The sequence below is a fragment of the Hibiscus syriacus genome, unplaced genomic scaffold (assembly GCF_006381635.1).
Source record: "Hibiscus syriacus cultivar Baekdansim isolate YM2019G1 unplaced genomic scaffold, ASM638163v2 tig00110246_pilon, whole genome shotgun sequence".
In the NCBI taxonomy this organism is placed as follows: Eukaryota; Viridiplantae; Streptophyta; class Magnoliopsida; order Malvales; family Malvaceae; genus Hibiscus; species Hibiscus syriacus.
The window spans coordinates 98388-108842 of record NW_024062644.1 but is presented as its reverse complement, the minus strand read 5'-3'; the positions used below and the strand labels follow the sequence as shown (position 1 = coordinate 108842).

The window sequence follows — 10455 nt, the reverse complement described above, 5'->3', positions numbered from 1 at the left end:
GAAGTGGTAGATTATAGTATATTAATTGGATACTGAGAAGCAAAAATGAAAAATGAGAGATGGGGGAGGCATTTAGGCATGTTATGGGATATAAATACCCTCCTCAAAACTACGTCGTTTTGAGGAAGAACCTTTGTGTCATTTTGAAAATGGTCAAACCTCGTCCGCATTTCCTGTAATTTGTTATTTTTACATTTTAGTCATCAAATTTAATTTTCAACATTTTAATTTGGATTTCAAATTTTATTATGGTTACATTTTAGTCCCTAATTTATGTTTTATTTGAATATGGCCTAGGAATTTTTGCATGTTTTATTTTGGTCACTAATGTAAATTATTTTCTTTTATTTTGGTCTTTTAATTTATAATGATTTCTTTTTAATTACTAATTTTGTGTGTTTGGTATTTTGTTTAATTACTGGGTGATCCTTTACCATTTTCTTCATTTTTAGAATAAAAAATTATTGTTATTATTTCCTAATGTTTATATTTTTATTTTATTTTTATTTCTTTTAGAAATTAATATTTTCTTATTTTTTATTTATTTCTCTTGTGACATTTTTTCACATTATTATTATTATTTTTATCTTAATAAATTTTTATTTTTAATTTATTCTTCTAAAAATTTTCTTTTTGTTTAGCATTCAATATTTTATTTTACCATCTAATATTTTGTTTGATTTTTTAGTAGTAATTTCAATCGATTAAAGGTAAGTAATTCGAATTGAATTTTTAAATTTCAATTTATATTTTAATTTTCACAATTAAGACAACCGACAAATTAAATGGTATCGAAAGGGCAGTTCAAGGGTTCTAATCCTTCCTTGACTGTAACCGACTTCCGAACCCGTTTTAATTGAATCTTTGTAAACGCAACCAATTTTATGTCTTAAAAATAATTTTTCTTAAAATTGTTTTTAAAAAGACATTTTTAGGTATTCGACCTACCTAATCCAAAGGTCGATGACGACTCTTTTCCAATTCTATCCAATTTAATTTCAAAATCCCTAATTTTTTAAATTAAAGTCTTAACTATTTTTTAAAACAATAAATAATTGTTCCACCTAAAAACAGTTATGACACATTTGTATAATGTCCTAAGTTTATAAGTTAACGCATTAGGATTGACGCGAGAGGTATATGAACCTATGTGAGTTGGTAATTAGAACTGCTATGCTGAAGGTGACTTTAGATGAAATTTGAATTACATTGACCATAATAAAAAGAGGATATTTTAAATACAAGACAAATGTGAGATGGCCAAAAGAACAATTGAACCACTTATGAAAATTAAGCTGATTTCTTGAAATTTTGTTGGAGACAGAACATGGTATACTATGGGTAGAAGTTGAATGGCTTTTACTTCCTCAACTTCTCACATTATTTTTCTTCTTTGCTTCTTCATAGCTCGAAGATAGGTGGTAAGAGCTTATTTCATAATTCTTATAGACTTTATGTAATACTTTTAAAATCAATCCAATAGTTTTTTTTTATTTTAATTACCAGAATTTACTTTTCGATACTCGAATTAAAATTTTCAACCATTAAGTCTAAATTTTTAAAATAATCTTAAACCATTAAAGTCTATTTTTTTCTCGAAGCTTTTTGATTAAGGAATAATTTGTAAGAATTCTGAGTTCTGAATTCTGAATTCTGAATTCTGAATTCAGTAGCTTGGAGTGCAAGCAAAGTTTTGTAACTTTTTCAAGTGCATGTAGAAACCTAAGGATTAATAATTTAATTGCCCAAATTCTCTAATGGCGACGCTTGTTGAAGATGCATCGAGGGCTCTAGCGGCGACGCTTGTTGAAGATGCATTAGCGTCGAAAGACTCAGCTAGTAGAGCAGAAAACAAGAAGAATAAGCAGGGAAACGAAACAAGCATGGCGTTGAAACTCATTCACAAAGCAAGTGGGTATGCCATTGAAGCAAATGAATGGGTATGAGCTTTTGAGAGAAACAAAGATCCACAGTTGAAAAAGGAGAGAATAGGGTAACTTGTAGAAGAAGCCATGAAAGCGAGAAACAAATACACAAAAGAAAGAAGAAAAAATGCTGGAAATCGTAGCAAAAATCCTTAAAATTGATTGAAAGATAACACCAAATCTAAATCATAAATATGGGAAATTGAAGGAGAAAATACTTTCAATTTTTTTTAGAAGAAACACTCTACTGTCTTCTTATATCAATGCAATGCACACTGTGACAAATAGAAGAGAAGAACAAAGGTTAAAGAGAAGAGAGTTTTTTTAGGGTAAAGTATAAATAGTCCCCAAACTTTTAGGCCAAATCTTGGAGATGAAAGGGCATGAGTTAACCAGGAGGAGGAGGAGGAGAGGAGATAATGACGGAAAAAACTAACGGGAGGTAACTGTAGGAACCTTACTGAAAATGAACTAAAAGTCTGATGATTGTATTGCAAGTTTCAAAAGTTTGGTGACCAAAATGCAAGCTCCCTAAAAGTTCAAGGACTATTTATATACTTTACCCCTATTATTAATTTTAACCTTCATGGTAACTTCTTTATAATTTTTAAGGCTTTGAAACGCCCAAGCTTAATTTATTAAATTTAGGCTTTCCGAATCCATATACTGAATTTGATGAAGTCTATATTTAATTTTATTTTAGACAAAGACTTAGTTGAACGAACTTCTAATCGGAAAGGAAAATCAAAAGCTTCCGAGAGTAGTGTGATAATTTGATATGTATTCATTTGGGCTCATATAGGCAGTTGATACATATATTCTCAATTTTCATGATTTTCCATTAGTATTATTATCATTTGGTTCAATAGCCTGCAAAGTCTTGACTTTTTATTGTCTTATAATTTGGTCCTTAAACTTCCATTTTTCACTTTACAATTTTCAATTTAATTTCAAACTAAACTATCATTTAATCAAAAAAATTAATAAAATATAGCATACTTCTCAATGATTTAGAATTTATATTTTAATTCAAAATAATAAATTTTTTTTTATAGTTGAACTTGAAAAAATCGGTTCGAAAATTCAAGAGTGTTACAAACATGTTGAAAATAGAATTTATCAAATCAATTATATGTTTAATCAAATATCAATATGAGGATCCATACTTGTAATTTTCTATAGGTTAAAGCAACTTTTAGTCTCTGAATTCGATAACGGTTTTCAAGGAGTCCATGAATTTTATTTTGGTCCATATTAGTCTATGAACTTTTTTATTTACATTGATCCTTGAAGTTGAATTTTGGCCTATTTTTAGTCCTTTTAATGATATGACATATCGAGATTGTGCCATGCAGACAACATAAAAACAAGCTAAAAATCCAAGTTCAAAAATCAATGTAGAAAAAGATTTAAGGACCAAGTTAAAAATGTTACCAAATTTAAAGACTAAAGGTTGTTTTATCCCTTTCCTATTCAATGTAAAAGCTGTTTCTTAAGATTTATTTTTGATCTCATATTCAATGCCAAAGTTAAACACCCTTGGTCTGCTTTGAGTTATTGCAAGCGGTAGCGCTACTTATGAAAGTGTTCCAAGCTAGACCTTACCAGTGATCAGGCTCTCAGGCTAGGTAAAATTAAACAAGTAGACCGTCTATATATTTCTCTCGGGGTTCAAACGTTATCCCAAAGTGTCAGTCAATTACGTTTGCAGACTTCTCCATATTCCAACTTTTCATGTTTTTTGAAGTAGATTTTTTCCCCTTTTTATGTTCATTAACTAGCCTTCACCAAATAAGACAAGGGTGTTCTAAGCTTGTTGCACGTATTTGTTGGAAGTTGACAAACCCTATTTAGGCTTTATCATTAAAATCGATGGAAGCCTATTGCTGTGCCGACTCTTCTTCCTGGATCCTAATGCCTCCATCAACTGGCATTTAATTATGTTGCAGATTAAATTGTCCCCTGTTATTGAGGTGTCTATAAGATGAGAAAACCGGTCTGCCAAATAATTCATAAGATGGTGTCGATAAGAACCCGGTCCAGACCACTGACAGACATCGACCAGATTGGCCAATAAATGCAAAGGTTGATTCTTAGTAGTGAAACAAGGTGATCACAGAAATTTAATTTTTTCTATTGTTTAAATAATTAAAGTTTGTCTTTGATGTAATAAGTTTTATATATTTAAAATGATGATATAACACACTTTACATATACATAAGATATGATGTGCCATATGACACATGTTTAAAGTGATCATGACATAGAATATGCCACATGTACAAAGTATTGATGTGTCATATGCTACATCTTCATTTGGAACACATAAAAATTGTCACGTTAACCGCAAACAATTAGTAATTCGTCCAATTAGAAAATATTTTACCTCAAAATAAAATATTAAAATTAAATTACTTCAAAAATAAAAAAATATAGATTAATATGATTGTTTTAACAAATATCAAAAATGAAATTTAACATTATGTTAAAGAAACTAGGTGACACTTTTGAGTGATGAAAATAAAGTATTTGATAAGAAAGAAACAGGTAGTTAGATGAATGAATAGAAATGCTATTATTCAGCCCTTTCCAATGACCAAACTTGCAATTCTCCAATCTTTGATTCTTCTTCCTCTCCTCTCCTCTTATAAAGTCCGACTCTTTCACGTCCCGATTGAGTGAATCTCTCTCTCTTTCTGACCCCGTCAGTTGTGTGACTTGCTGTCACAAAATCTGCATGTGTACGTCGTCGTTTACGGCCACCTTTCTAACTCTCTTTTTGGATTTGACTAAAGACCAGGAAGAGATAAGGAGAGAGTCCTAAGCACTCTCTAACTCTCTCTGTTCCACTTCCTTATTTAGTTCCTTAACCAAACACAATAAAGAAAATCCATATAAATACGTCAGTCCAAAAGCACATCATATTATGTCCACAAAATGGACCTTCCATTAATAAGTCGAATCAAATATAATAAAAAATATATTGTTTTTAAAGCTTTTGTAGATTTCCCTGCTCTACTTATAACCATCCACGGGCTTGTTTCATCATGATGGTCTATTTCAGTTAAACCGATAGCAACAAAGAAGGCAGAGGTTATGCCTATTAAGAAACCTAAGATAGACCGATAAATTGGGTCATGTCATGCATCTCTTCTGATTTTTACGGAAAGCCTCAGCCTTCCCACCTTTCAACAGAACCCCATTTCCCTTCTCATTTTCTTATTAATACTCCTCTTCTTCAAAGCGTTTATGTGATTTTTTTATAGTTGTTGTTATGGCTGTTCAAGCGCAGTTGTACCCTGAAAACTTGGGTTTATCTTTGCCCATTTGCGGCCTTCAGGATTGCATGTCAACCCCTGCACCATTTGATGCTGATTTTTGTTACCCTCCTCAACAGATGATGATTCCTTCCCATCTGGACCAAAACGCTCAGAACTTTGCTTCTTCTTCGTCGTCAATGTGTGATGGCTTTCTCTCCATGGCACTTTCTCAGTCTTTAGTTGCTCAATCGGAGGTGCAAAGTCAGGAACTTGATTTCATTCTTCATTTGCAGGCAATATTCTCTTTCTTTAAAATTTTCATTTTTTTCTTGTTTTGAGGAATTGACCATTTTTGCTGGTTTTTATTTTACTGAAAATGTCACCATCTTGAAACAGAATGAGAGGCTAAAATCTGTCCTACGAGAACAAAGGAGGCGGCAGCTGGCGACCTTGATAAACGTCATGGAATCGAAGGCTTTGCATTTGATGAGGCGTAAAGAAGAAGACTTGGCACGAGCAACAAAGAAAACACTGGAGCTCGAAGCCTGCCTCAAGAAAGTGGAAATGGAGAGCGAGTCATGGGAAAGACTGGCGAAAGCAAACGAAGCAATGGCGTTGGATCTAAGCAACGCAGTGGAGCGGGTCAAAGAGGGACTAATCATGGTCAGCAATGCAGCCGAAGATGCCGAGTCCCTTTGCCGTGGCTCGTGTGATGATCAACAGGAAGTGAAAGAAGAGAGCAGTAAAAAGATTGCTTGCCCCTGCAAACACTGCAATTCTAGGAGCTCGTGCGTTCTCTTCCTACCTTGCAGGCACCTTTGCTCGTGCATGTCTTGTGAAGCTTTTCTTGATTCTTGTCCCGTTTGTAAAGCTGTAAAGGAGGCGAGCATGAAGGTTTTTTGGGTCTAACATTAAGCAAAGAAAAAGAAAATGGTCAGTGATTCATGTACTGTCATCATGGTGTTTTCGGGTATATGTTGACAGATTTCCTATCTTGTTTTTTTTGTTAGACGCAAAAAGAAAAAAAATCTTTTTTTACCTTTTCCGGGTTAATTAACATTTTACACCAACTCGATTTTATTTTTTTCTTTATCCAAAGAATTATCATATCCATTGAAGAAGTTATCCCCTCCACAACAAAATGTAGGGAGCAGGGAATGAATAATTCACGTTTCCACGCAACTCGTTCGAATACTCCGAAACTGTGATGAAGGAACAAATTTGAGTGTTGAGAAAGTTTGACCAAAACCTGCAAATCAGTTTCGGCTTTGTTTTCTTGCTAATGTTAGCACTAATGATACGTACCACAAACCCCATAAATTATTTAATGATTCCAACTCACTAAGCAGATTAATAATACCTATTCATTTTAAAATAATTTTTAAATAACTGTCAACCTTTTATTTTCACGTAGAAAAAATAAAAAATTCAACTCAAAAAAAAATGAGCCGATTCCATCCAATATTTTTTTCCGCAAACCCAAATGCTCTCAACTTTTTCAGTGTGTTAAGGTTGATATGAGCGGGCCCTACAACGTGTTTTAAGATTAGAGAAAGAGCCGTTTCGAATCTGAAAGGAGATGGTGATAAATAAGCTAATGAACAGTGCCGGTGACAAAACAATCGATGCAAAATCAATGTAAAATAAATTATATATAACCACTTTAATTTTTGTTTATATCTATGGAAAAAGAATAGTAATTTATTATAAATAAAAAGATTACTAATAATATAAATATATAAAATTTAATATATATATATATATATATATCTCTTAAAAATTTGATTTATTTTAAAATATTTATAAAATTATCTATACAATTTAGTATAAATTGTAATAATTAGAGAGTAAAAATAATAAATATAAAGATCATAAATAATATAAATATATAAAATTTGATGTATCTTAAAAACTGGTATACATCTCAAAAAATCGATTTATCTAAAATTTTTATAAAATTCATTTATACGACTATAATAATTATAGAGATAAAAAATTATATATCTTTAAAATATTTCTCTCATATAATTTTAAAAATTAAAATTTACTATATAATTATGGAGAAAATAAATTTGGCCATCAATAATACTTACCCATAATTTTTTATCTAAATAAATCTAATTACTAAATTACCTACAAACATTATAATTACAATAAAATTTAATTTATTTATCAATTTGAATTTAAGTCAATATGTAACAATCTTTCCTTTCAAACAAATTATATTCCGCCATTACTCTTCAACAATTTTAATTCTCACAATCAAGTCTTCAACTACTATCACTAACAAAACTTCAACAAAATCTACTATTGCTTACAGGATCTACACAAATCTACAACAATAAATTTCTTCAAAATTTGAATAACTGCTAAAATTCTCATCATCACGTCTCAAACCATGGCGATCACTTGTTAGAAAGTTGTAAATGAAAAAAATAATCAACACAATATCAACATAAAATAGATCATATACTAGAGATATTATTTAACTAGTTCAATCTTAACTTCATCAATATATGAGAAAAATAATAATTTACTATGATCATGGAGAATACAAAGAGAAATTATATATGAATTCATTTTATCTGAGAAGTGAAAATAGATGGTTGAGATTAACATTAGGAAATGAGAAAATATTCATTGGGGGAAAAATAAGGAGTTAATCTCAGTCATTTATTTTCACTCATCCAACGGTCTTAAATCTGTGTAAAACTAAGGAGTTTTACATTGTGTAAATGAATATTAACTATATATATATATTTGGCACATTAGATAGAAACAACTACGACTGCATCATAGGCACTCTCAATGTGGCTTTCCCTTCAGCATCCATCCATAGCAGCGGAATCACCTTCGTTGGAGGATTCATTAGTATATATGCCCTTTCCTCACTTTCCGAAACTATCCTAGCAACGCGATCAACGCATTTCTTTTCTTCGCAACAGATATGTCTAATCTCTAACACCCATCCTTCCTGACATAATTTCTCGTAATCCATAAGAAGAACATCTTAGCATTCCTCTGCATCTTCTTTGTTTAGTGCTTCCACCACCCATTTTGCGTACAATTCGACAATTAATTTTCCTCACACCCAAGGATTTCACGAGAATGAAACCTTGCCTGACCCATTAAATTTCAACAGTGTGACTATCTATTCTCCCTATTTGTATCATGAAGCCCCTTTTCCAGTCACCCTTCTCATCATGGATTAAGCTACCGGTCACAGCAAGCCCAGAGATCCCTTTACAAGCGTCGTCAGTGTTGAGTATCCATGTTCTTTCAGGTGGTTTCATCCACCTCACCCAGTGTGGCTCTTTGGTAATGCTTTTATGCGTATTTTCCATAGCTTTCTTTATGTCTTTTGCTAATTTGTGGTTGTATTGGATGATAAGATTTGGGTTTTTGCTTTTGTTATGAAATATAATGCCATTCTTGATTTTCCATATTCTCTAAAGCGTAGTCAAAAATAAAGTTTCCCAACTACTTCGTTATCACAAGATTTGTTCGAGCGATAATTCCTTCTTCATCAATATGTAAACTCCCTGAAATCAATTTGGTTGTATTTCTGTTGTGCCTTTGGTTCCTCTCAGACGAGTTTTGCAGTGAATCACTCTCTCATAATGTGGTTTAGCGATTATGTTGCGTTATTACACTTCTTGCAATTCACATCTTGAGTCATTCTCTTTTTAGCCCTAACTTCATTCGTGTTGAGTTTGTTCAAGCTACATAACCAAATGAAGAAATGAATTCATTATGTGGTATCAATTCTCCAAATTCAGTCGAATATTGACAACACGTCGTTCTGATGTCAAATAAAATTTAGCCTTAATCTCAAATAAAAGAATATGAAAGATAGTGCTTCATGTGTGATTTAGTGGGAAGAGTAAAAAAAAAAAAAGGAGGTTTTCAAAGTTGAAGTAAAAGTAATCTTTGGTTCAAACAAAGTAAAGAAAGTAAATTGAGAAAATTAAAGTAAAAATCCAATTGATAAAAATCAGCCTTGGGCTAAAGCTTCTGCCTCAATTCAAATCGATCATTGAATAGGATTTTACCTTAGGGCTCACGCCGCTTACAGTCAACAGAGCCCAACCCCTCTAACTTCTTATTCTCTCAAATGAATCGAGCATCTAAAATCAATTTTTAGATCCCAACCCTTTGTGAATTAATAGCAACAATCGTTTACCAAATCAACACCTTTAAATTCTGGAAAAACCCTACTCGGATTGTACCATCTCAATCGAGAATCTAACCCGATTTCAGTTTCCCTTAGTGGACCGCCGCTAAGTGTGTTCACAGGAAGTTTAATGTGCCACAAGTCGATCCTTCTTCCCAACTGTTAACCGAAACTCAAATTCAATTCCAATATGCACTTTTTGAAATGAAATCACTTTGATTGCAAAAGGATGGTCGATTATCGATCCTTGATTTCCAAAAACTGAAAATGTAACCCTTAAGGGTATGATGTGCTTTTCGATTCCTAAGATTTAGAATCAAGTCATTGCTTTAGCCTTTGGCTATGGAAAACTGAGCTAAACATGATTGAACTCATGTTTAGCATTTAAAAGAAAGTAAATTAAAAAACTTGAAAGGAAAATAAAACGAAAGAATAACTTTTATAAAACTTAAAGAAAGAAAGAAACAAGAGTTGAATAATGAATTCTGAATATATCCTTGAGGCTTACCCCAATGGTGTATTTATAATCCTAAAAAAACCCTAAAAGATAACATTCAAATTAAAAAAGATAATTGCTAAAAATAAAAAAAAAAATCCTAATTTGAATTTGAAAAATGTGGTTGAGTCTCTTGCTCCCACCAAGTTGCGGACTGGACCTTCTAGAAGCTGCTGTATGGATGCCACATCAGCAAAGTCATGCCCCATGTCATTCCTACTAATCCAGTCATGACTCTAGAAAATCAAAAATTACACAATTTCATCTTTTTTAGCAACATTTCTGGAATCTACTGTCCTGCATTGAAAATGAATGTAAAGGGCCAAGTTAGCAACTTAAAATAGCTAATCAAAGAGTAATTAACCACAAAATAATACGTAATTTAAGCACTAATCAAATTCCCCCTCACTTATTCAATATTTGTCCTCAAGCATTTCTCAACTATCATGCCAAAAATCTCAAGTTACCAACTCCAATTTCATAGAACTTCTAAGGTTTCTAAGCAAACTCAATCAAGTAAATGTTGAAATTCAAGATCAATCAAGCAATCATAATCAATTAAGTGTAAATCAACCATGGCATTTCAATCAACCATCAATC

The 10455-nt window shown here is 32.0% G+C and overlaps 1 protein-coding gene across 1 annotated transcript; it reads left to right on the top strand.

Moving 5' to 3' along the window:
- The first annotated feature begins 5158 nt into the window (after positions 1-5158).
- On the top strand, positions 5159-6147 carry LOC120114757 (probable BOI-related E3 ubiquitin-protein ligase 2). Its single transcript, XM_039135551.1, has 2 exons — positions 5159-5478; positions 5582-6147. The coding sequence occupies exons 1-2, from the start codon at positions 5200-5202 to the stop codon at positions 6092-6094; spliced, it is 792 nt and encodes a 263-aa protein (XP_038991482.1). The 5' UTR covers positions 5159-5199; the 3' UTR covers positions 6095-6147.
- Positions 6148-10455: the final 4308 nt, after the last annotated feature.

Excerpts from the sequence above, each read along its gene's own strand:
- LOC120114757 (XM_039135551.1), top strand. The coding sequence starts at position 5,200 with ATGGCTGTTCAAGCGCAGTTGTACCCTGAAAACTTGGGTTTATCTTTG. Across the intron at positions 5,479-5,581 it reads ATTTCATTCTTCATTTGCAG|AATGAGAGGCTAAAATCTGT; the intron begins GCAATATTCTCT and ends ATCTTGAAACAG.